The 27,181-nt window shown below is 32.9% G+C and overlaps 2 protein-coding genes across 6 annotated transcripts; one reads left to right on the top strand and one right to left on the bottom strand.

Moving 5' to 3' along the window:
• Positions 1 to 282: 282 nt before the first annotated feature.
• HEMG2 (Flavin containing amine oxidoreductase family) lies at positions 283 to 9,577 on the bottom strand. 5 transcript variants are annotated; one of them, XM_028195427.2, is made up of 18 exons: positions 9,259 to 9,577; positions 9,128 to 9,167; positions 7,935 to 8,070; positions 7,730 to 7,795; positions 7,192 to 7,242; positions 6,999 to 7,055; positions 6,273 to 6,343; positions 4,893 to 4,929; positions 4,567 to 4,632; positions 4,185 to 4,225; positions 3,609 to 3,738; positions 2,934 to 3,113; positions 2,292 to 2,366; positions 1,835 to 1,958; positions 1,515 to 1,623; positions 1,312 to 1,386; positions 1,085 to 1,191; positions 283 to 828 (listed from the first exon to the last, which is right to left on the bottom strand). In XM_028195427.2, exons 1-18 carry the CDS (start codon positions 9,437 to 9,439, stop codon positions 704 to 706), a joined length of 1,671 nt encoding a protein of 556 aa, XP_028051228.2. In that variant the 5' UTR covers positions 9,440 to 9,577; the 3' UTR covers positions 283 to 703. The 5 variants fall into 5 exon arrangements, with proteins under 5 accessions (XP_028051228.2, XP_082758190.1, XP_082758180.1 ...); XM_082902064.1 differs by having other exon boundaries at positions 7,935 to 8,059; positions 9,259 to 9,537; XM_082902054.1 differs by lacking the exon at positions 2,292 to 2,366 and having other exon boundaries at positions 9,259 to 9,562.
• A 10,645-nt stretch (positions 9,578 to 20,222) lies between these two features.
• Positions 20,223 to 26,720, top strand: LOC114255887 (ankyrin). The gene is made up of 4 exons (XM_082901798.1): positions 20,223 to 20,768; positions 23,477 to 23,752; positions 24,350 to 24,487; positions 25,006 to 26,720. The coding sequence occupies exons 1-4, from the start codon at positions 20,442 to 20,444 to the stop codon at positions 26,557 to 26,559; spliced, it is 2,295 nt and encodes a 764-aa protein (XP_082757924.1). The 5' UTR covers positions 20,223 to 20,441; the 3' UTR covers positions 26,560 to 26,720.
• The last annotated feature ends 461 nt before the right edge of the window (positions 26,721 to 27,181 follow it).

The following is a 27,181-nucleotide window of genomic DNA, read 5'->3' as shown; positions in this document are numbered from 1 at the left end:
GAAAATGAAGGGAAAAAAATAAAAAACATTTTTATACAATTCTTAATATTAAACAATGTCTCAACCTATGCATAATGATGTTTGAGCATTTGAATGGCACAGTTCCTTAATTATCTAGGTCAGCAGAATTGCAAAAGTGAGAAAGAATAAGAGACTTTAATTTGGCTCCTCTTGTATGCTGTTAAGAATGCAATTATATGGACATAATAAATTTCAACTTAATAGCAAGCTAAATGTGCAATGACAAGAGCAGCGCAGTGATGTCAGGATACCCTAAGGAACTCATAGAAAAAGGTTGTTTAACAAAATAATTGAAAATGATCAGACAACACCCTTATTCACTCAACAAGAACTAACTCATACACAAGTATTCTACTGATACAACCCATGATTGAAGGACAACTGATGGGTCACAGCCCAATCTGTGTTACAGAAACTATATTTTCATTTTTGGCTTTTGAGTTCTTGCAAATAATGAGCAGAGGTGTCTGTGTGATGAGCAAACCTGGGTCTCATTAGTAGAGGAAATTAGTGGTCTGAACTTGAGAAGGAAATCCTGAAAATTTTATTCGAAATCCTAGTACATCAGATACATGTGCATCATGATCGACAAACCCAATCTTCCATGCTTCAAAGTCGAGGAAAATGAGAACAAGAAGTAGAGCATGGTCTATGTAGTAACCAATAAGGCCACCTCATGTCTTCAACAAGGTTTCTCCCCAGACAACTTATCATCATAAGAAGACTCCAGATATGATATTACAAGGTCAGCTGCTTTGCAACCAGATGACAACGCTTTGCCAACAGATAATCCTCCTCTATGGTTACCTAACAAGTTCATGGTTGGTTACATAAGAAAAATAACACAAATAAAAGCACCAAATCGTACCCTATTAGTCAATGCACAGAGAAGCTCCAACAAGTCTTGAACTTGTTCTAGATGGTATTAATAATTTCAAACATGCAAAGTTTCTAAAATTGCAAGATCTGATAGGCTATCAGCCAGATGGGTTGAAAATGATTACATATCAGTGACAGTTATTTTATTCCAAAGTTGTTATGCTAGCACCAACAAAGAAGTTACCTGCATAGAAAAATCCAGGTAGGTTTACTTCCATCTTCTCAATCGCTTGTAAAACTGCATCGTAGTTATGCCCATATAGTGGAAATGCTTTACTCCAGAAGAAGTGACTGAAATTAAGTATGCAATATTTAAGAGAGTAAAAGATTCACTCACGATCTCAACGACACTTTTGGAGAGAATTTAATAAATGAATAATACAAATCATGGAGTGTTAAGGGTTTCAATACTTTTTGAATGTTGGTTCTCCCTCTGCACCCAACAACTGTCTAAGGTCAGAAGTTACAACCTGCTTCAACTCGTCCCTATAACCATAGTTATATGAGGGAATTAGTTAGTTCAGAATATATGTACTAGCAACAAGACATTTGAAAGCAAAATGCAGTCTGAAGGATATATTTCACAAAAGATAAGGCATTTCAGCTCCCCTTACGTTGAAGCTTTTGCCAGTTCTTTATTTCGACTCCCCCCAACAAAGGTAGTATAAAGATACAAGTCACTAGGTGCACGATCTGGAAACATCATAGAAGAGAAGAGAGTACCTGCATCACAGAAATTTCAGTGGCAATACCAGTCAAACATCAACTTTTTTTGGGAGTTCGCTTTTTTAGCTTTTTATTCGTCTAGTCGAGACAGACCTAAAAAGTAAAAAAATAAGTTCAGAAATGACAAAAATAAGTTCAAAAAATAAGCTGCCCTTTTAGTTTTATCCAAATGAAAATGCAAGCTTATGCAATTACAGCTAATCTTTACCCAGGGTTTTCAAACCATTTTGTTGCTCTTTAGCAGGAACAAGAACTCCGAACCCCTCGAGTGGTCTCCTGACATTCTCCTTTTTGAATGTGGTGATTATAACAGAGAGTGGCAGATAACTCACCTGCATTATTGACAAGGACGGTCAATTAATGCTACTGACTGAGCTGTTTGTGACCACTTCAACTACTGGGGCAACATATTGTTACAAAACTGTCTATATATCACTGACTACATAATTGTGAACATATCAATTTTTTATTCACAATAAACCATATATATATATATATATAGGTAGGCACAGATGCAAGTATTCTTACATTCCATCCAAGTTTATTTCCCTATTTAACACTATGACACTAATATTGTAATTTCATGAGAGAATTGGTGGAATCTTTTAACACAGTGGCTAAGGATATGCATAACATGTTCACAGTCGAGCTACAAGAATATATACCTCAGGGAGAAAGTCAAGCAAAAACGGACTTCCTTTGTTTGTAATCTTCATCTCTTTAACATTACAGAGAGGGGCCTAACATATACAGGCTCTTCATCAGTAAATCACATTGCTTCATACACAATAAAAAAAAGAAAGTGAGTTTGACAAGGACTTAGTGTCTGACTATGTATGCTTCTCCACAGGTATGTGTGTGGACTTGTGGTGTGTGTGTGTGTGTGTGTGCCAGCATGAAGTCAAACCAGTTCAACTCATCCATAGGGTAAACTCTGCATGTCACAATGCTGTGCCTTTCTGATATATCTTATTTTCTAAATTTTAAGGGCAACAAATGGTAACAAGCTTTGAAGTATCCGTGTCATTGCGATACTGTTTCCTTTCTAACTAAGCCAGGTGAGGCATTTGCATGACTGGAAGGAAAAAAAGTTCATTTCTTTGTTCGTTACTGCTGTAATTTCCTTTCTCAACAACTCAAATATAGTATTTGAGTAATGCAACTAGCACCAATCAAGTCCCGTGTGTAGGAAGACAGAACTCCAGTTTCCATAAGAGATAGTAAAGAGAGTAATCAGTTCTTGCAAGTTACAACAGAATAAATACTGTCATCACCAATAAAGATAGTTACATATTGAACATACTCACCGTCATGACTACCGCGTCGAAAGATTGCTCTTCTGACTGCTTGTCATGTATTGGAGCATAAGAAACTGACCAACACTCTGACACAGAGTTCTCCTCACAGCCATAAGAAAATTCCAGCACCCTTGATTGGAGTTTAAGTTCATCTTTGCCAAGATCTTTGCACAGTGCATCTGTGAGAGTCTGCAAAGGCAAAGGGATCAGATCAGATAACAAGAACCAGCCATTCTGTATAAAGGCATGAAATGTTGCTGAAATACATCTCCAAGCATTGGTTTTCAATAGAATGACAAGCGTCGAATTTCTGTGAATTCTACAATTTAAGGGTTCTACAGTTACAGATCAAATCTCCTTCCCCTTTACATAAAGATCATTTCTAGACAAAGTTTAACACTTTAGCTTAATTTATGGTATAAAATTGTTGAGAAAGAAACACATTCAGACAATGAGTGCTGCCCAAAAGAGGATCCTGAGATGGATGAGGGGAAATATAAGAAAACATGGAATACGACAATGGACCATATGGTCAACATAACATACCATTTTATGACTGAGATTTAATTCCATTTTGTGCCAGAGTTTTCTAAAAGTAGTTACTTTGGCAAGCATTTCCTTCATACAACATTAAGATGCTGTATAAGGCACAAAAGTACTATAAGTCACCCAAGAATATTTTACCTGCATTCCACCCAAAAATGAAAATGAACCACGCTGATGCTTTTTATTTGTTGAACTGTTCAGTGCACCACTTTTTTCCCTTTTGGCAGAAAATTTAGATCGAATTGCCCCAAATATGATTGAACCAAACCTGATAGTAGAGAAAAGTTGCTATTGATCAACTAACATAAATCCCATTGGCTGTTGTTTGGTGAAATTTATTAGCATTTACATGATTGCAACAACACTCAGAAATAATGTAACAATTAATTCATAAATTATAACATCTCCATAGATTCTGTTAACATTATGAGGAATCAAGCCATACAGATTTGGCATAAATTTGCTACTGTAATTGAGCTCAAGTTTCATCATCATTAAAACTAAAACCAAGAAGGGCACACAGCTTTGACACATAAGGAAAAGTGATCATGCCAGATCAAAAGATTTCTGGGAGATATTAAAAAGTATGAATGAAAGTAGTTATAATCCTGTAATACCAGAAAATCAAGAGAAAAACTGAAGCAGATAGCAAAGAACAACTACGATTAAAATAATTTAGGGGAAAAAAGGGAGAAGAATGTGCATGCGGCATACTCTTTCTCTAGGTTCCATAACTCTGGAAATGCATGGGGCATCTGTTTGGAAAATGAAATGAGAATAAATAATGTTAAAGAACTAAAATAATAATGTGATAGATCAATAAGTGAAGATGACACAGCTCATAAAAACAACTTACTAAAGTAAAAGATGCAGCAACCCCACCCAAAAATATTATTAAGCAAAAGTTGCAACATAGAGAAAGTTGCTGGGGTTTCTTTTTAATTTATCCTTAACATGACATTTATGAGCAAAATGTCAAGTACAGGTCATAACAGTGACTAGAATTTTTTTTTTCTGTTTCCTTTTTTACTTTTTGCTACCATAGGGAGGGGTCTATATTATTCATGTCAATTCCAAAGCAATCATATATACTCACAGAGAGTGATTCAGGATCCCCAGCACATGTGCCCGCAACGAAAGGGTCAATTAGATAGTCAACCACCTTAAGAGAAAAACAGAAGAGGCATGAAATATTTCCAAAGTAATATTTTCAAGTAATGGACTTTACTACATGCATATTCATATCATTAGACAAACCAAAGAAATTCTTGTATGCCCCAAAATTGTTCTGCCAGAACTAGCAGTTAGGCCTCAGTTATATATCTTATGTTTCTATATATCCATCTTTCCAAGCACCAGAGAGAGAGAGAGACAGAGAGACAGAGAGGCAAGTATCCAAAGATAAAACAATTTAACACATACCTCTTTCCCAAAATGACGCTGAAAGAATCCACCTACACTGCAGCGAAAAAGATAGCCAGATAAAATGTTAAGAAAAACATTATGCGACAAGATTGCTTCCCTAACTTCCAGGAGAGAAGGGAGAGAGAAAACCATGTACCAGAGCAACTGCCTAATAATTGCATTATTGCACAGCCAAACATGAACGGGAGAGAAACAATAGTAAAGAAAGATAAACTACAACACATTGAGGAAACCATTAGAGAGCTCCCTACTTGGACAACAGAAATTTACTAACAACTAGATACATGATGAAGAGAGACAGCCAACAGAAACTTTCTCACGAAGGAGTGGGAGGACAAGAAGAAATAAAAAAGGACCTTCACAAGAGGTTGGTTAAAGAGAGCTCTTCATTGCTTGATCTTTGGAAAATGGGATTATGTCTCTGAATTTCTGTTGGGGATTTGGGGATAGAATAGGGAAGGTGTGGAAGATTGCCCCTCTTTTCTTATTTTGGAGTGTTTGGAGGAAAGAAAAAGGAGATGTTTAGAAGATTCTTAAGGAGCCAATGTACCAAATGAAGAGTATATTTCAAGTCCTATACCGTTTGGACATCAAGAAATCCCCTTGAGAATCTTATTAATTTGGTACATGACATAGTTTATTTATGGAGGTGTGTAAGGCCTTTCCGTGCCTTCTAGTGAATAACTTAGTCATCATTTTATATTTTTAATAATATAATTAACCAAATGAAACAATCATGCTAAAGAAAAAAACACAAGAACACCCTGCCCATGCAGAATAAGCAAATGAAGAGGAAAGGGAGGGTGGTAAGAAGCCAAAAATATATATCAGACACAGATGCAAAGACTGGTTGGCTTTTAATCCATAAGTTAACAATCTAAATAGACCCGGAATAAAGACGAATGCTTGCATAACCTAATTGATACTGTATACACTAGCACTTGGGAGAAGTTTACAACAACTAACTACATTTATGCATTCAAAAGAAAGTGATTCAAGCAAATGCTTTTCTTCAAAAGCCATATAATTGTGACTATTTTATAAGCTTAAATGTATAAGTCATCGGTCATAGCCTACAAAAACGAAATGCTGGTTTCCTTTGTAATTATCATCATAACTGCTTAGTATTTTGAGCCAACAAATTTCATCATTTATCCACGCCACAAGTTACAACACATATCAACTGTTTTGGGGTATGCACACACTGAGACAGCAAATTATGAAGACACATATTTGACTGCACCAGAAGCAATAACATCATTAACTAGCTGTTTAATTTTGAATCACAAGGTGTTTCAAGTGTTACTGTGGACATAAAGAAAAGTAACATGTAAAAAGCAAAGAAGTTTCAACTCATGAGAAAATTGGATCAGTCACCTTTCCTCTGCATCAGACATCTTTGCATAGTTCCGTTTCTTCCACAGAAATGGCTCTAACATTATTTGAAACTGAAAATAGATAAACTCAGTCCATTAGGGGATATTCACAAAAATTAGAAAGTTCTGTCTTTGTAAAGAATATAGATTAAGTTCAGCAAAATTTGTATACACTTATAAAAGTCAAATTTGTAGTTCAACCTCCACATGTTATGCCAATGGAAGTGGTTAACAATAGTAAGTATTCATGGTCACAACAATTACAAACATTCACAAAAGAAATTAACAAGTGACAATTCCTTAGTCCCAAAATTTTGGACACCATAATTTTGGCCAATACAAACACAGGTATCCAATGTTAAGAAGTATCCAATAATCCCACTGGGAGGTGGGGAATAAGGTGCGACACAAGATGCAACAGCCAACCAGTGTAAGGCTCACATTGTCCCATCCCTAATCCTGACCAAGCACAAAAGAAAGCCAAATAAGAGTATAAAAATAGTCCTAGAATTGGATGCCTTGGTCGGGATACCCGACCTCAAATAATCATAACCATGAAACAGCTATGGGGCAGCATTTGTCGAATCAGCATGCCCATATCATGTTATATGAATGTCACACTTCCATGACTATGTTACAGTTGTAAGGGACATGAAACAAATGCAATAGAATAAAATTTTAGTTTTAGTTCATAAGATATGCTTCAAACATGTAGAGAGTAACATACCTTTGATTGTGTAGAGAGAAAATTGCTTCTAATCAGTGCAATGGGATTCGAAGGTATCTGGCATATTGAACTAAGATGATGGTGAAAGACAAAAAGCACTATATGCATAAAAGTGAAAAGGGAAATATATAATACACCCTATATGTGAGAATAAAACTCAATCAGCAGTACAGATGAAACAAACAGGACGTACCAGTACAGGTTCTCCATTTCTTGCAATATAGCGCTTGTTCTGTGAAATTGGCTGCAATATGAATGGTATGAAAAAGCAATTTTCAGTGACGAAAAATTCTGACACAAATTTGTATATAACTCGAAGTACCAAAAACAATCAGGGAAAAACAAAACTGAAGAAGATTTGGTTGGCTTGCTGGTCTATACAGCTGTAAATAATGCTGTGTATGGTTATTCCAATCCAATCATCACAGCAGAGTTTAACAAAATTGGAAGGAAAAAAGATCACGACTAAGAATAGGACAGAAGATGGAATTACAAGTCGATACCTCATCCTAGTATGAATGTGAAACCAGCACAACCTGTGGTTCAAGGACAAGTTTGACCTATGTGTCTGATCACTAGGAAAATTAGGCTAATAAAAGAGAGCTTGCTCAGAAGTTAAAGCAATCCCTGGTTGAACGATGAAATTAAAAAAAAAAAAAAAAAAAAAAAAAACCCCAACCTACCATAAAAACCAAGTAGCTAGGATATAAAATAAAGGTAGAAACCCTTACAAATTGTTGCTTTCCACGAAGTTCAAGATTATCGAGCAAATATCCAACCTCCATCTCACTCTCTGTCTGCACAAGATCATCCAAAGCTCATTTACTTTTGTAAGCAATATTAGATCAGTTTGAAATTCATAGCAGAATCATAAGATTTCGCCGGACATGTACAAACTGAGAAAAAAACTTTAAAGAGTTGTGACAGTGAACTTACCATTGTATTTGCCCCCTCATCCCATATTAGACCATCTTGTGAAATGCTTCTTAACTTCCCTCCAGCTCTCCCTTCAGCTTCAAATATTGTGACATTCAAACCATGTAATTTCAACTTGTATGCTGCTGCAAGGCCACTTGGAAATCATATATAAAGCCAAATATCAATTTTGGGAAACACATACCACTTTTCAAATAGATAATAATATGTATAACAAGCATATTTCTATAAAGTACAAACACAAACAATTTGATGGGATTGACTGCTTCCAAATTGCATAAATAAATCTGACAAAATAACATAGCGAATAATTCATTCAAGTTGCAAACTGCAACTATTACGTAAATGCATTTTTTTGGTCATAGAATTTTTTTACACGCGCGCGCGCACAGTGCACACACACACACACACACAAAAAAAAAGCCTCTAAACCCTACATTAATAACTATTTAAACTCGACGAGGCTAGCTATGATACCAAATGATAGAAACCTCTTAATATAACTCATCCTTGAAAACTGGCTTGCAAGGAGAGGATGCCTAAGAGCCAACCGTAACATTTTGACCACTACAAAATCTCATAACTAATTCATAAGCATATGGCCCCGATGTGTCCCATAAAACTTTCGAGTGACATTTTTAGCCTATTGATTTGACTTTCGCGGTACCAATTAAACCCACATTGTGCTAAAAAAAAAACATAAGCAAATAAGATTCATCTTCTTAATTCTTACCAAAGCAATCATACATAATCAACGACTACCCAATTTGGCAAGTCTTCATGGTAAAGAAATTAAGCTTTATGCTATGTTTGGTTGGGGTTTTTGGGGTGAGATTTGGAAAAGGAATGAGAAATGTAATCCTATTTATGTTTGGTTATAATAAAAAATATATGGGAAAAGAAAGGGGGTGAGAAATAAATAAAGAAATAGGAGACCTTTTAAGATATCAATTCTATTTTATAACCAACACAACCAAACATAGTGGGGATTTGAAATTCTATTAATTCTTTCTCATTTTCCTTTCATTTCCATTTCCCTTTCCATTTCCCTTCCCAAATCTCCCAACCAAACACAGCGTTAAACAATTTCATATGCACCAATTACAAAATCAATGAAAGAAAGCCCAGGTTAATTTCACAATTTCAACCCAACAACAGCCAAAAGCTATAATTTAAAAAGTTAATTAGCATACCTAACACCAGCACCAACAACAGCAACTCTTTTAGCAGAACCTAAAAAAGCCCACAAACCATAGTTATTCTCTTTAGCCAAACTAGTCATCAGTTACCCAAATTTCAAAAACTTAGAGAGAAAGAGAGAGACCTTGCTTATGTCCTTCGTTAGCTGAAGCCATTTGTTGTGTCTCAGTCCACTGACTCCGACTCCGACTCTGGTTGTGATATACGGAGAGAGAGGGAAATTGTGATACAGTGAGTGACAGACCACCGTATGGGCTATAAATCTTGCTGGGAGTTATTAGATGAGAGACGACCTCGAAATTCATCTGAGATGAGACGATGAGGACACATTTGTGAAACCAAATTTCGTGAGATTTTGAAATTAATTGAGAAAATAAGACATCATTAGCCCACCATCAGACACAATAATTCAAAGATTTTCAAAATTTTAAAAGTTAATTACCAAAAAGAAATGCGATAATCACCAAAATTGTAATTGCCTATGAAATAGTCCACTGGGCCGCATTTTCAGCCCCATGATACAGTTTTATATTTTCAGCTAAGCCCATATTGCAGTCCAATAGGTCTCATCGTGCTTCTTGGCCCATATTATTATTGGGCCAAGACACCACTTAATACATATTTGGAGACACCTGGTGGGGGGAAAACTAAGGAACAAGTTAAAAAGGGCGAGAGAATTTGAGGGTACGTGAATTTATTCTATGTTTTATTTTGATAATTTAAATTATTTATTTTATAAAATATTTGGTATATATTATTTGTAAAAAAAATTAGATCGATTTGTCTCTTAAAAATTTGATGACGAATATATATTTTAAAATAGGCTATTTATTTTTTTAGACAAACACAAAAAATATATATTATAATTATTAAATCGATCTAATTTTTTTCATCAATAATCTAGATGACCATACAAATTGAAGTATTTGAATCATTAAAATAAAATATATGATAGGTCTCACAAGCATCTCAAATTTGATCAAATTTAAATTTAAACTTTAAAAAAAAAAAACAAACAAACAATTTATTCCTTTTAAAAAAGGTCATGCACCAAGTGCAATTCAAGCCTATTGAATCTTTGCTACAATGGATTATGGATATGGTTCCATCATTTTCGAAATGGGACCTTAACGATGTGTTTGGTTGAGGGATTCGGGAAGGGATTTGGAAATGGAAAGGGAAAAGGAAAGGGAAAGGGAAAGGGTGTGTGAAACTAGGTGAAATATAGGCATATTTTATTCACATTTCACCTATCTTTTTCATTTTCCTTTCCAAATCTCTCCTCAAATCCCCCAACCAAACACAGCATAAACAAACATATATAGGATTCGTTTGGCATGAAAGTTTGAGTTGGATTGGAGCTATTTTAATTATAAAAATATAAAATAAGTTAAAAAGTTAATAAGATAAAATATCATATCTAAATCATAATAATTTTATTTTTTCTCTTATAAAAGTCAAAAAACTTATCCCAAGCGAAATTTTTTAATCCCAAACTAAAATAGTTAAAAAATCAAAAAAACCAATTCATATCCCAAACAAAGGCATATAATATGCCACAAGTTTTAAAAGGTTGGCCACCAAATTATGTTTAAAAAGTTTCCCTCAGTGATTATTTCATAATAATTAAAAAGACAAAAGAAAATCATACTTGCTTAAGTTTAACGACTTTCAGATACAACCAACTTGAATGGGATTAGTTGGAGACATGTATCTCCCTAAGAAAGCAATGTTATCCGCTTTAAATAAAAAAATATTTTAAACGTCGAGAATTTGAAAGTTTGGCATGAGTATTGTTGGATTTCAAAAATATTATCTCACATTTCATCTTAACAATTTAAGTTGTTTATTTTTTTTTTATAAATATTTGAATTGTTCATCTTTTTTTTTTTTTTGGATAAATATTTAAATTGTTCATCTTATAAAACTCTCAAAGAAAATTATCCCTATAAGAAATCAAATTAATCAAATTATCTACAAAAAAATGAATAGCTTATCATAAAAATCACATTTGTCTTCTATTTTTGTAAAAACAAATATGATCTAATCATATATTATAGTTATCTCATCAGTGGCGGAGGCACATAGTAGGGGTAGGCGCGGGTCGGTTGCGGCCACGAAACCTCCAATCCGCCATCCGTCCGCCAGATTAGCGGATTGGAGAAAATCAATCCGCATCCGTCCGCCAATCCGGCGGATGTGGATTGAGCGAATTGGCGATTTGGCGGATGGATGCGAATCGGTTTAGCGGTTTAAAATTTTATAAATTTTCAACATAATTCAACTTGTGCACTTCCTCAAAAAAAAAAAAAAAAGAAAGTATTACAGTCTATGACTCAAAAAAATATTACAATTACTGCATGTATCATCCAAAGAAAGAAAGTTCGAAACTTTAGAATATCACAATCACTGCATGCCTCATCCACATAAAATATTACAATTTGTGGTTCTTAAAATATAAAAACAATTCAAATCATCAAAACTATGAGCAGAACAATAGTAGAGATTGTATGTCTCTGTATTATTACATTTATATATGTTTTTGAAAACAAAAACCAACTAGCATATGTTATATTTTCTACTTATTACTTTTAGAGTTAGATTTAAAAACCAAAAAATATAGATAAATAATATGTTTATTTTTTTCAATTCAAAAAATATATCCAAGTTGAAAACTTTTTTTCAACAGAATATTTGAACTCTTTTTCAATTGAAAACACAAACAAAATATTTAAACAAATTAAAAACACAAAGTCTTATAAATTACTAAAGGTGTTCGCGGTTTGGCGGTTCGGTTGCGGCCAAAGGAAGTTCAAATCCGCCATCCGTCCGCCAAATTGGCGGATTGGAGAAAATTAATCCGCAACCGTCCGCTCGTCATCACGCATCCGTCCAAAATGCGGCGGATCGGTTCGGTTCGGTCGGTTTTGGCGGATCGGTATATCCGCTGCTCACCCCTAGCACATAGGGCCCATGGGTCACGTGCCCCCTGGGTTTTGAGAATTTTTTTTTTAAACATAAAGAAAATATTTTAAATAAAAAAAATTATAAAAATATTATTTAAAGTGAAATGTCAATGGCATTTTTAAAATTATGAGAACAATAATAGTTATTTTGATTGAAAATAAAAAGATTATGATAAGTCATATTATTATCTATGAAAATTTCAATATAATGGTGATGTCTATCATTTTTGCCTTGCAAACATAATTAATTTCAATGAAGATATGAAATTTATTAAATTGTTAGTTACATTTGACATGTGGAGTTTATCCTCCATTCCATTCATAACTTTAATGACCACTATATAAATTATGATCCAGCAACATCTTCAATTATAAAAAAGAAAAAAAAAATTACAATAGGTCATAACTAATATCAGAATGAGTCATAAATAACTATTACATAAAATAACAACCAAACGAAATTATAACTAAATTATATCTAACACTATAATATGTTATAACTAAAGACCACGAAGATCATAATTGCGACATATGATAGACATTTTTTTTTTTTTTGCGGTATATTTTATAGAATTTCTCTACTAAAATATATAATTTCTATCTTAACTTATCTTCTTTTTTAATTTTCTAATCCACCTATAAAATAGTTACTCCCCAATACTTATATAAAATTTAATCTCAAATCCTTTAATTTATAATTCACATTTATCCAAATGTACTCTTAATATTTGAGTTTAGTAATATCTCATTGTTTTTTATTATGAAAAAAAATTAATGTTGCCATTAATTTGTACTCCCTCTTCACTGAATTTCTGGCTACGCCACTGTAAATTAACCTAATTTTTTGAATGAATGCTCAAAGAATATTACAAATCAATTGTTTTAATTATCAACATGAGGCTATGAAACCCAACGATGCGCCCCATAGATTCCTAATTTATTTATTTATTTATTTTTTTGGAATGACCATAGGATCCTAATTCAACTTGAAATAGTAGATCACATTATTCTGGATTATAACCCATACTGCAATAATTTTAAATTTATTCCATAAATTCAAAATTTTGCCATTTTTTAAAATATATATTATTTTTAAGTGCACACTAATTATACTCTTATCAAATTCAATTACAGGTCATGACCAAACCAACCAATTTTATTCATTCAAACGTGCCTTGCGGTTAACTCTTTTCCATTTCATTCGAGACAAGTAAGTAGGTCATCAAACTCGAAGAAAGTTATTACAAGTTATATATGGGTCACTTGTGTCTATTTTTAACAAATGACAGTGAGACTCTTTTTTCTTTTTCTTTTTTGGATGAGAAAATCATTGGCATCAACCCTACATCAACTGTGGCGCCAATGCAATTCAAATTCTGCTGCTTGTGCCCCCATATGATTTGGGTGGGGATCGAATTTGAAGCCAATGATATGCTTCTGATCACTTTGAACCTCATTTACCATGGTCCTCCAAATATTTTTTGGTTGTGATTATGATTTTTTAAGGAGGAACTAAAAAGTCCAAACGTGTATATATATATATATATAGAAGAGGCCAGAAGGTGAAGAGGAAAAAAAAAAGAAGAAATTCTCACTTGTCTGTGATGTGGGAGATGGATGAGATAAGCTCCGACCAGTCATGGGTTAAGATTGTTTTTCATGTTTTCGGAAACAAAATATAGGATAATATGTTTTCACATGTTTGAATAATTACGGCAAGACATGTCTTAATTAAGACAAATTCAACTTAGTTTATAGGCTTACCATAAGTCTTATTTTAATTATTTAATTCGTTATTTTTTTAAATTTTGCTGTGTAGATCATTTATAAAATAAATTAATCTTATAATCATATGATTTAATCATGTATTTTCAAAAAAATAATTATTTTCAAAAAAATTATACTTACTATCTATTTTTTATGACAAATGCAATGAAATCGTATGGTTCAAATCCTCATCTCAGTCACGTGACATATCTATTTCGTAAAATAGTTTGGGAAATAACAGTGTAGTGAGTTTTTTAAAAAATAATTATTAAAAAATGATAAATATTAATATTTAAAAATATAAATTTTTTTATTAAAATATAATAATTATTGAAAACTAGCATTGTAACTAAGCCTTCGTTTGATTTTCTTTGTAGGCTATATAATCACAAAAGACAAAAAAAAAGTTACAAAATCACAAAAAGACAAAAAAGTTACAAAAGTACCAAATTACCCCATATACAAACAAAAAGTCAAAAAAACATCATTCTATACTAAGGGCAATTTTGTCATTTTAAATTCAAAAAGTCAAAAAAGCCAAATAAGAATACCAAACAACTAAAAAAGTGTCAGGCTAAAAAAGTCAAAAAAATCAAAAAGTTAACTAAAAAAGCCAAAACCAAACGACACCTAATTTTCCCAAATATTTTGACTCCATTTGGTTTAGTTTTTGAAATGAGATTTAAAAAGAGAAAACTTATTGTTATGAGTTTTGAGTTTTGAATTATATTTTAAAATTATTTTGTGTTTATTTTTTAAAATAGTTAAAAATTTTCTTATTTTTATTTTTTTAGGGTAAATATTTTGTTTTGTAAATATTTTTTTTAATCTGGGATGTATTTACTACATTTGTGTACTATATTTTTAATTTTTTAAAATATTTCAAAATTTTAAAAAATATATTATTTTTATTTAAAATATATTATTTTATTTTATTCTTTAAATATTTTAATTTTTTTAATATTTTAAATATTTTTTAAACATTTTTGTACTTCATTTATTTATTTTTTAAAAATATTTAAATTTTTTTGTATGTTCCATATATATATAAATCATAACAAATTATTTAGCTAATATTTTGTCTGACTCAGAGAAATTTCGTCTAACTCAAAGAAATTTTGGCTCCAATTTAGAGAAATGTTGAAATTTCTCTGTAAAAATTGAAATTTCTCTTAGTCAAGGCAAAATTTATCTGAGTCGGGCAAAATTTATCTGAATCGAATTTTCTCTGTGAAAATGTTGAGAGACCTTAACTATCATAAAAATATTTTATGTCTTTTATCTTATAAAATCTTAATATCAAAGACCTTAAAAAAATTCCCTTAAAAAAATGAAAAAAAAAAAAAAATATTTTTTTTCAAAAATATATATAAAAAAACAAATAACTTTAAAGAAAAAAAATTTGATTTTTTAAATAAAATTTTTAAAAAATATTTGTTGAATTGAATTAAAAACTTCATCTCATAATGAATTTTCGAGAAAGTTTTAAAATTATTTTGATCTTGATTTAAAAAACAAACCAAAAGCTACATTTCTTGCGTTGCATGCATTCCACGAGTACACGTGGCTCCCTGTTTAAGAAAAAATGATTGATGAACTATAGGACATTGCGGTTATATTTTAGGCTGATCATAAATTTTTATATTTCTTCATATTTATCAATCACTCAATATAAAAATTATGAATTGTATTTCCTCTATCAGTCATAATATATTTGGAATATGATGTGACGATGCCACATGATGAATGAATGCCTTCTTCCTGTTTAAGAAGGGCTGGCAATACTCATCCGGCAGCAAAAAAAATTGTAGCTACAAAAAAAAAAAATTGAAATTTATTTACATCTTAGCACAAGCCCAGTAATTTAGGTTTAACTCGAATCGAATTTGGATGGACAATCTCAAATTACAATTTGAATGGCGACGGATCTCGACACAAATTTGAGCTGGTTTGGACAATCTCCAAACCCAACTATACCTGCCCGAATAGCACCCTCCCAATGCAACTCTTCCACGTGGAAGCTCATGTATGTAAAGACCTCATTGGTCTACAATTCGAGTGTGCTCACGGTCGTAAGGTTAAAAAAAAAAAAAAAAAAGTTATAGCCCCGTTTTATCTACTCTTATTTATAATTATATAATTTGTTTAATTATAAATTCACATATTAAGTGTTGTTACTTTTTATTTTATTTGAATGTTTATATAAATTTGGATATTTTAGTAAAAAATAAAAATAAGTATTCATTACATACAAATATTTTGAAAATTAAAAAAAAATACTTAATAAGTTGTTTACTATGCTAGTCAATGGTAAAGAGTGATCGGAGCTGCTTAGGTGTGGTTAGGGACAGATCTAGGATTATGTTTTGGGGAGGAGCTATTTTATAGTTTAAAAAATTGGGGGTGCATCTCTATATAATTTTAAAATTATCTATAAAAAATTTGAGAATGCAAACACCTATAATTTTAAGTTATTTTAAAAAATTTAATATAATAAAGTATGATATTTAAAAAAATTTTGAGGGTGCAGCCGCTCCCTTACCCCCTAGATCCATCATTGGGTGTGATCGGCCAAATTTCATGAAAGTTGCTCGAAGTGATGGGTTGATTTTGGTGGAAGGTTGTTGGAGGTCGGATGAGGATGGCTAAAGAGGATGGTTGGAGGTAAAAATGGCAAGGAATGAATATGGAGACAAAAAATTTGAAAAAATAAAAAATATCGGCTTTGTTTGGTTTGACTTTGGAAGATAAGTTTTCAAAAAATATTTTGGGAAGAGAATTTTAAAATTTTTGTAGTTTGTTTGATAGTATATTTTGAAAATAGTTTTGGAGTTTGAGAATTTAGAATGATTTGATAGTTTGTTGTAATTAAGTAGATGTATGTGAGAGAAAAAGTGATTAAAAATGAGAGAGAATAGAGAAAAAATGATTAATTGATGTGTAGGAGAGAGAAAGTGATTTTGAATTTTTTTTTGAGAAAAATTACAAATCAAACAAAATTTCTAAAAATTTTCTCCAAAATCTTTTTTACAAACCCAAACCAAACAAGGCCATCATAATTTTTTTAATTGTTTAATATTTTGAAAATAAAAACAAAAAGGGAAACAAAAATGTTTACAGATAACTAATCGAATGTATTTGAAAAAAAAATTAGAGAATTTGTTTTCAATTTTCACATTTTAGATTTTAGTAATTTTTTTTTTTAAAGTTTTGAAAGCTCAAAATAAATTCAATGTTTAAATATCAAATTTTACAGTGTGTTTGTTGTAGCTTTTGGGATTGTTTATAATTTTTTATTTTTACGAGTCATTGTGAGATTGTTATTGTAGCTTATGTTTACAATTCATGATTGAAAAGTAATTTAAATAATTTTTAAAAAAAAGTGATTTTCTAAAAATTGGTAAGACATGCTTTTAGTAACTTTTGCTTGTAGATTGTTAATTTTTAACGTAAATTAAGTTATAAAAAATAAAATTTTGAATAAATTATTATTTTTTTAATTTGTATATATTCTATAAACAAACAGCCATTATAGCCTTAGAAGATGGATTTTGCATGCTGAATAAAAGTGAGAAAAAAGTATTGGTAAAAAAAAATAATAATAAAAAAAAGTCTCACTAAACCTTTTCTGGAAAGGGTTTGCTTCTCAATTACTCGTATTGACTAGAGGTACAACAAATTAAAGTAATTTTCTCATTCAATGCGTACAAGAGGTAAAGCAAACAACTCTATGTGGTGATTTGATATCGGTTAATATAATCAATTTTTTTAATATGAAATTTTTTTAGTTTCGTTTGATTTTTATTTTGAGATTTTTTTAATTTTTATGATAGAAAAAATATAATAATTATGAGTAAAAAATGATCTTTTGTCTTATTAATTTATATAACTTATTTTATCTTTTTATATTTTTTTTAATTCTAAATTGTTAGCCAAACGAGCACTAAAGTTGTTAAAATCAAAATTGTAAGATAGATCATTGGAAGAGACTCATGAGTAGATTGTAAAATTAGGTTAATAATTGTAAGATTTTATTTTTATTACAAAATAATAAAAAGAATATTGATAATGATAATGTGTTACATAACCTTAAAACTATTAAAAATATTAATAAATTTAATATAATACATATTCTATATTACAATAAATTAAAAAAAAATGTTTAAAAAACGAGTTTATAACAAATTTCATATATAGATATACATATATACTTACATATTAAAAAAAATAACAAGGGAAAAGATTATAATATTAAAATATATAGTATTAAAATTGAAATCATAGTGCAATTATACATAATTTTATGACTACGGTCAATCACTGTAACAATTGAATAATATCATAATCCACCTTTTTATTCCACCAATATCTCAAAAGCAACATCATGCATCCATCGCTATTATCTCTTTAAATCGATACCATCTAACATCATTATCAAACAATCTCTCTCAGAATTAGTAATTAAATTAATGCAATAGATCTAAGGAAGGAAAATGCTTGAATTGGGGGAACGTGTCTCCAATTTATCCAATTTTTGACGAATGTTTGGTTATTAGAGCAAATTTTTTTTAAAAATAATTATAAACATTAGGGCCAAAATAATAATTAAAAAAAAAATGTGTTATCAATAAAAAAAAAATGAAGCACAAAAAAAATTTCATTTAAAAATTTTAGATTGCGTTTGGTAGAGCTTTGTAACTATGGCGCTGTTTGGAAAGAGTAGATTGAGGCTATTATAGTCTCAAATAAAAATTTAGCCAAAAGTCCACTGTTCGAAGCTTCTTTTTAAAAAAAAAATAAAAAAATAGACTGCACTGCCGGTAGTGTAGGCACAACCTACACTGTCAGCTACACAAATTGTTCCATCAATGAGTAAATTACGATTTTACCCCTTTACATCAATTTAAAAAAATATATTTTTAGGGATAAATTTGTCATTTTAACTTCAAACATCATTTCAACACATTTTTCAATATAACAACTCAAATAAAATCCATCTCATCTTCCCAAATACAAAAACTAAAATAGTCTACTAAAATAGTTAAAAAGTCAAGAAGCCTCTAAAATAGCCACTTCCCAAACGAGGCCTATGATTTGAGAGTATGAGTTGTATTTTGAATTTGTGAGTTTTGAAATTATGATTTGAGTGTGTAAAATTTGTTTAGTGAAAGAGTTTTGAAAACAGTTTTGAATTGAGTGGAAAATTTTTGATGTGACATTTGATATTTGATACAAAAACTTATAACTCATAACTAAAGATACAACTCAAAATTTTATTAAAGCATATAAATTTTTTTAAAATTCAGAAAATATTTTTTCGAATATATAAAAATTAACATATCAATTGAAATTTTTTTTTTTTTGCATTGTTTCGGTCAACCGGCCCCGATGACCAATTAGGCCAAATTTTGAATTTTTTTTTTGAAAATCGCATTCTCAAACAGAGTTTTCTGCAGAGTTGTAAAAAATTAATTCTACAACTCTATCCAAACATCATATTTAAATATGAGAGTAAAGAACTCGTTTGAAAATGATTCCAAACAGAGCCTTATTATTTTTTTTAATAACTCTTCAAACACAAACTTTTTAAAATTTACATAAAAAAGTAAAAAAAAAAAAAAAAAACCCAACACTCGTCCTCAGTTCATAAATTTCGGCTGAAACGGTCCACATAAACATAACTGTCTTGCTTGGTAATTTTTTAGATAAATAGGACGAAAACTTGTTTGATTTGTTTTTTTTTAAAAATGATTTTGAAAAATGATTTTAAGAAGAGTATTTTAAGAAAAGTGATTAATTTGATGTATATGGAAAAGAGAATGATTTTAGAAAGTAAATAACTAAACAAAATAAAAAAAAAATTAAAAATTTATTTAATTTAATTACTCTTAAATAATTATTTATAGAGAATTTTTTTTAGGAAAATGCATGAGACCCCAGTGGGGGTACTGGGTCCCTTCTGATTGGTCCAAAAAACTGTTTGTTTTTTTTTTTTTTTTTTTTTTTTTTGATTTTCAGCCACAAGCAGCCCCCACGTGGAGGTGGGGGTGCTGGGGGTGCCCTGGAGCTGGGGGTCTCCAGCATTTCCCTTTTTTTTAAAATTTTTTCTAAAAAACAAACCATATCACAGCTGGACTGATGCCGTCCGATCATCATTTCTTACGTGAAAACAGTCAAAATGCCACTCTGCGGATCAGCCATTCATCACCAACAGTATACTCACACCTACACTTAACCCATGATGTCAGAGCCAACCCAGCTCTGACAACACACAGTAAAAAATATTCTTACCCCGGGTTAAAATCTAACCACACCCCAATAAAAATGCTCCTTACTCTGACTCCCTTCCCTCTTTATCTCTCTGTCTCTCTCCTGGTCCCTGGCGCTCACTTCTTTTAAGTTTCTCCCCCACTCGAGCCTCGTGTCTATATAGAGAGAGAAACTAATATATAGAAAGAACAGACACAACAGTATTTTAATACTACTGTATACATATATCGAGAGAGAGAAGCGAAGTACGAGAGTATTGACTCTGAGCGGCTCTACTTGCCAACCACCACTTGCTCCGCCGCAAATGACGGTGTTTGGCCACTCTAGCGGAGGCGGTTTCCTCGCTGGAAAGCAGGTGTTTCCGGTGGACTGCGAAGCAGAGGTCTCGCAGCGCCTCCTCGAAGCTTCTCACTGCAACGATCTGAAATCTGCTCTCGATTGCATCTCCGATCGCTTCGTCGATGTCAACTTCGTCGGTGCTGTGTGCTTGAAGGTTCGAAAGGCGGAGCTATCATGTTGCGACGAATCGGCGAATGAGGTCCGCGTTGAGTATGAAGAGTTCAAGACTGATGTCACGGCGTTGTTCCTTGCTGTTCATGCTGGAAGTGTGACTCTCGTCAGGAAACTACTGGTAATGTGATTTTAGTCTTTGATTTTGATTTTGATTGTATCTGTTCGATTAAGTTCTTGTTTCTTGCTCTGTTCTATATGACAAAAGGCTTTTTGATTTCGTTCCGCTTATTTTGAAGTGTTTCATGTGTTAAAAATGTTAAGTTTTCGATGTGTTCGTTTACATGTTTGTTTATCTGCATTTTGTTGATCTTTACCTCTCTTTCTCTCTCGTTCACTCATCGTATTATTTTCCATGTGGCCTTCACTCTGTTTATTTAATTCAATTCAATTCAAAATCTGAAACCAGGTGCCATAGTGATTGTCTCTCATGTTTTGAATGACTTACGATTGAAATTTGCACTGATTATTGTTTCATCTTATACTTATTAATTTCTACTGGTAGCGCCCGATAAAGATTTTTTAAGCTGCCTTGCCTTGCTGAAATTTGCTTCTGTGACCTTCTAATTGCTTAACTTTGTTTTGTTTTTGTTTTTTTTGTTTGTTTGTTTGGTTTGTTTTGTTTTGCTTTTTCTTCTAGAATTAAGCTACAGATTTTTGGTTTCCTGCTATTATACTTAGATGGATGAGGACCATATCATCTCTCTTAATTGTAAAAATTTCTACATCTAAAACAATTGATTCCTGATTTCAGGATTGTCTCAAGTATAATTTTCTTGACAAATTGCATTTATTTTGTTTCAGTTTTTTATCATATTAAATGGTGACAGACACCACATAAATGCCACAAGCTGTATGGAAATTTCCCACATCTGCAAAGACAAACTTTATGTTGATTTAAATTTTGTTCTTCTTATTTTGTGTGTGCACATCTGGGCATGACCATGTGCTTGTACATCACTTTTTTTGTTCATGTAACGATTTTTTTTATTTATTTAGCGCCCAAATTTCTTATGGTTTCCTCTTATGTTGAATCAAATAAATCATAGCATGACACAAATCATCAGGTAAATGGAATACATCTATTTTGATTGTTTAGTCTTTCCGTCGTGACTGCATTCAGCAGATCACGTTACTAACTTAAATTTGTTGGTTTTTATGCAATTTTGACCATTAATTGGAATTTCAATATTTTATTGCTAAAAAATTGTCATCGTGCTCATAAATAGTTAGAGATATTTTGATACATTGTCACTGATTATACCATTGTGTTTGATTTTGATTTTGTAACCCTTGGTGGTCTTTGACTGAAGGTAAAAATGATGCATACTGAAACCTTGACAGTTGAAGTAAACATTTTGTTGAGTTGATTATAAATTTTTAAAAGGGCTACATCATGCTAAAGGAATAAACTCTCTTTCACCTCAAGACTGGAGTATTTCCAACGGAATTTGCTTTGTTTTTCTCTGGTTATGTTCTACCAATGCAAATTTATCACAGCTATTCAGAAAGCTCAAGCTTCATGGTATCCTTTCTACTTGGATTGAAAAGCTACTAACCACCCTATTCAATGGCAAATTTAATTTTTGTGCATGCTTATGATACACATACTATGTGGTAATTTGTATGGCTTTAAGATTATGTGTAGGGGTATTTTTCGTTTACAGAGTAATTTTTTTCTGTATATATTTGGGTTTCACTGAGGCATAAATTATTTTGACAAGTCTAATTTATTTAAAATTGAAAGCATTAACTTTTCTGTTTTTGAGAAATGAAATGGATTTAATCCAAAAATGTGTGCGCTACAATTATCTGGCTGGGCTTTTTTGCTGTTATTTATGTTTTCTGAGTTTCTTTTAAATATTCATTGTTAACAGTCACCAATTTGTAAGTTTCTTGTACAATTAATTGGCAGCATCAGGACTTTGATCTTATTTTACTTGTAATGGAGAAGATTAGAGCTATTTGTGAATGTGTAAGCATTTTGGTGTACCATTTTTTTTTTTTTTTTTTGCTGTTATGTTCATTTTATTCTCTGGGCATATCATGTGTGATCTGTCTTATTTCATTTCATCTCTTGTTTACGTAGGCATGTGTTATGAAGTTAAAGGGAAAAAAAATGAAAGCAATGTTATCTATAATTTTCTTTATTTTCAAAATAATTGTTACTTAGAACATACTTTTCTTTACTATAAATTTGTTCATTTCATCCCTTGTTCTTTTTTCTTTTTTTTTAAATATAAATTTCAAGTTTGGGTCGGTGAGGCCCATCGTGGGTTGTCTCTAACCATTTGTTACAGAAAAGACTTTCTTTACTATAATTTTTTTCATTTCATGGCGTGTTCTTTTTTTTCTTTTAATATAAATTTTCAAGTTTGGGTCGGTGAGGCCCATTTTGGGTTGTCTCTAACCATTGACCAGAGCTTGTGCATTGTGGCATACGTACATGATACATCCCCCCTTTTCTTCGTATTAATGACCTTCTACTGGCTGCTTAGTTGAAGTCCCATGTCCCATTATGTGTCACACGTACATGATACACTCCCCTTTTTCTTCATATTATTGACCACCTACTGGCTGCTTGCTTAGTTGAAGTCCCATGTCCCATCCATTATTGTGTCACATCAGTCATGTTGCCCATTTTTGTTTGGGAGTGGCCATGGCTACCTGTACTTGATTAAGAATCCAAAATGCTTACTAAGCTGCTAGCTTAATTTGTTTCTTCTTAACCAGCTTGAAGATTTTGAGCCAAAATGACGAATGTCTCCTTGTTGAGTTTTTTCTTTATTTTTGCAATGTGCTGAGAGTTGGCATTTGTCAAAATGATAGAGCATTGGAGCCGATGTGAACCAAAAATTATTCAGGGGCTTCGCGACAACAGCAGCAGTGAGGGAGGGCCACCTTGAGATTTTGGAGATCTTAGTTAAAGCTGGTGCTTCTCAGCCAGCTTGTGAGGAGGCATTGTTAGAGGCAAGTTATCATGGTCGTGCAAGGCATGTGGAGTTGCTCATGGAATCTGACCTGATTCGTCCTCATATTGCAGTGCATTCTCTTGTCACTGCATGCTGCAGAGGGTTCATGGATGTGGTAGATGCTCTCATTAAGGTAAAAAAATCATATTCACTGACTCAAATGGGCTGTCCAGCGGCAATTTTCATACTAAAAACATTGTAGCAAAACAACCAATGACTACTGCTACATTGGGTTTACCATCCAATCACATCAACTAATTTATAAGAGACAAACATTATAGTCATTTTAATCATTAGGTTGTCTTTGGTTTCCATTAGCTTCACCATGGTCCTTCTGAGTATTGCTTTCTTTCCCGTCAGTCATGTCATTTGAGTTAAATACAATAGTTGCGGCTTCTCTTCTCCGTAATGCAAAGAATATGCTTACCATGTGGGCTCTCTTGTAAATTGAAGCGGTTGAAACGAGATGCTTTTCACTAAATTTCTCTAGACAAACATTTTACTACTTGTCAATTTGCTAAAGTTGAATGGTTGAATTATTCAGACAGATTCTGTGTTTTTTTCCTCAAGTAGTGTAAGCTTTTCTGTAAGCAGAGTGCCATGTGCAAATTGGAACAGTTACTGCTATGTGTTTAATAGGATCTGGGGACTAATTAATCTCTTGAATGAATCTCTCTATCTTGCTAAATTAGCATGCTATTTTGATATAATAGCTGTTGCCTATTTGCAGTGTGGAGTGGATGCAAATGCAACTGATCGGGTGTTGCTCCAATCTTATAAGCCTTCTCTACACACAAATGTTGACTGTACTGCACTCGTGGCTGCTGTTGTGAGCAGGCAGATCTCTGTGGTCCATTTGTTGCTACAGGCAAGATTCTAATCTTGATTTAGATAATAGGTAGCAGGACGTACGAATAATAGGTGCAAGTTCATCTGTATCCCATCTCTAAAATGAAATTATCCCTTTATCTTAATCGAAAGGATTAATTTTTTTGAAAATCTGATATTCCGGAAAGAGATTTGGAATAAAATGAACTATTTCTGGTACCCTCAACTCCCTAGCCCACGTGTCATATACAGGTGGGTCCCTTTTGTTGGTATGACAACTGTGATTCTGAAACAGCTGGATTTGTCCTCAGGATGACAATTCCATGATGATGGTTATATGTACTACATGAGAATCTCAACAGAAACTCTATCCTATCTCCCTGGTACATTCAATTGTGCAGTGGACTAAAGTATCATCAGCCTTAGATAGCGACAATTCCAAAATCCTTTATTTATTTGTTTGTTTTTAATTTTTTAATTTTTTTAAAAGTTTTCTTTCCTGTGTTCCTAACACGACTAACAAAACTTGTTTGCTTTCTCCAAAAATGGTAAAACCAGGCTGGTGCCAGAACAGACATCAAAGTGCAACTAGGGGCATGGTCATGGGATACAGCTTCAGGCGAAGAGTTTAGAGTGGGCGCAGGACTAGCAGAGCCCTATGCCATCACCTGGTGTGCGGTGGAATATTTTGAACACAGTGGTGCTATCTTACGTATGCTCCTCCAAGTAGTCTCCCCCAACACCCCACACTATGGAAGAACCCTCCTGCACCATGCCATTCTCTGTGGCAATATAGGAGCTGTTAATGTGGTATTGGGTTGTGGTGCACACGCAGAAGCCCCTGTTAAAACAACACAGAAAACTATGTTCCGTCCAATACACATGGCTGCCCGGCTTGGATTGTCGACAATACTTCAATGCCTAATTGACTATGGCTGTGATATGAACTCAATGACAGACACTGGTGAGACAGCTCTGATGATCTGTGTAAAATATAAGAGGGAAGAGTCCCTCAAAGTATTGGCCACAGCTGGTGCTGATTTTGGTTTGGCCAATATAGCCGGTCAATCTGCATTGTCAATCGCAGGGTCAAGCCAATGGTCTCTTGGGTTTCAACAAGCTGTGCTAGATGTAATTAGGGCTGGAATAGTTCCCAAATCGAGTAATGTGTCCATTTTTTCTCCTCTAATGTTCATAGCTAGATTGGGTGATATTCAAGCCTTGAAAGCTCTAATTGGACAGGCTGAAATTGATCTTGACCATCAGGATGATAAAGGTTTCTCTGCAGTCATGGTTACTGCAATGGAAGGTCATGTTGAAGCTTTTCGCTTGCTTGTCTATGCTGGGGCTGACGTGAAGCTGTGTAACAAATCTGGCGAGACTGCTATAACCCTATCTGGATTCAATCAAAACCGTGATTTGTTTGAGAAAGTAATGCTTGAATTTGCTATTGAAAAGGGTAATCGTAATGGTGGAGGTTTTTACGCCCTACATTGTGCAGCTCGCCGTGGAGACTTGGATGCAGCGAGATTGTTGGTGCATATAGGTTATGACATAAATTTCCCTGATGGGGATGGCTACACACCACTCATGTTGGCTGCAAGGGAAGGCCACGGAAGCACGTGCGAGCTCTTGATTTCATATGGAGCACGTTGTGATTTAAGGAATGCAAAAGGTGAAACTGCACTTTCACTTGCAACAAAGAATGGTGGTGCGAAGAATGACGCAATACGGGTGATAATGGATGAGCTTGCTCGCAAGCTGGTGTTGAGTGGTGATCTTGTGCTGAAGCATAGGAAGGGTGGGAAAGGATCTCCACATAGTAAAGTTATTAAGATGGTGGAGGCTACCGGGGTGTTGAGGTGGGGGAATTCAAGCCGAAGAAATGTTATATGCCGGGAGGTTGAGGTGGGACCAAGCTTGAGTTTTAAGAGGCTGAGGCAGAGGAAGGGTGATGCGGGTGAGCCTGGAGTGTTTCGGGTGGTGACGACGAAGAACAAGGAAGTGCATTTTGTGTGTGAAGGTGGATTTGAGAAGGCAGAGCTGTGGGTGAGGGGAATAAAGCTAGTGACAAGGGAGGCTATATTTGGTATAAAGAAAGTGGAAACATAATGGAATAGAAGGTTCATAATTAGGAAGTAAAGTATGTAGATGTTTTGGGGTAGTACTTTGTCTCGAAGTACTTGGGAACTATTCGTCTTCATTGTAAAAATTTTGAATTTACCCTAGTTGTAAATGGATTTTGGAAGTAAAAGCAAATGTATTCTTCAAAACAGAATCTTTAGGATTTGTTTACTAATATATGTTGGTTAGTGGGTTCAGTCATGACTCACGAGGCCCCAAGAAAAAGGACTCTCTGCCCTATCCCAAATGCATTTTTCCCTTTCAGGGACGATAAAGACCCAGAGTAAGAGTGCCTGCAACTATTTGTTTAGATTGATTGGGTTTTTTTTTTGTAAGAAAAGAAAATGAATGAAATGAACATAAAAAAAATCAAAAAATCAAAAAAAAATCAAAACAAAACAAAAGAAGGAGAGATTTCTCAGCACTTGTTTAAATAATTAAAAAGATTAAAAATGATTAAAAAAGAGAGAGAGACAAATCTCTTAAAACACCGTCATTTTGCAGTTGATATTTAATCTATCTCATCTTTAAATCTACACAACCTTTTTCTTCCTCTCATGCGGTAATATTATCCTTTGTTGTAAAAAAAATAAAAAAATTCTTCCTCTGT

The sequence above is a fragment of the Camellia sinensis genome, chromosome 1 (assembly GCF_055761805.1).
Source record: "Camellia sinensis isolate YWXY chromosome 1, ASM5576180v1, whole genome shotgun sequence".
In the NCBI taxonomy this organism is placed as follows: Eukaryota; Viridiplantae; Streptophyta; class Magnoliopsida; order Ericales; family Theaceae; genus Camellia; species Camellia sinensis.
Note: the sequence above shows the minus strand (reverse complement) of the source record. Positions and strands in the feature narration are given on the sequence as shown.

Bases quoted from the DNA above. Each gene is read 5' to 3' on its own strand.
- HEMG2 (XM_028195427.2), bottom strand. From the start codon at position 9,439: ATGAATTTCGAGGTCGTCTCTCATCTAATAACTCCCAGCAAGATTTAT. The intron at 9,168-9,258 runs GTCTCTCTCTTT...GGGCTTTTTTAG, and splicing joins TAACGAAGGACATAAGCAAG to GTTCTGCTAAAAGAGTTGCT. The intron at 1,959-2,291 runs GTATATATTCTT...TCAATAATGCAG, and splicing joins TGCTTGACTTTCTCCCTGAG to GTGAGTTATCTGCCACTCTC.
- LOC114255887 (XM_082901798.1), top strand. From the start codon at position 20,442: ATGACGGTGTTTGGCCACTCTAGCGGAGGCGGTTTCCTCGCTGGAAAG. The intron at 20,769-23,476 runs GTAATGTGATTT...TCAAAATGATAG, and splicing joins CTCTCGTCAGGAAACTACTG to AGCATTGGAGCCGATGTGAA. The intron at 24,488-25,005 runs GCAAGATTCTAA...TGGTAAAACCAG, and splicing joins TGGTCCATTTGTTGCTACAG to GCTGGTGCCAGAACAGACAT.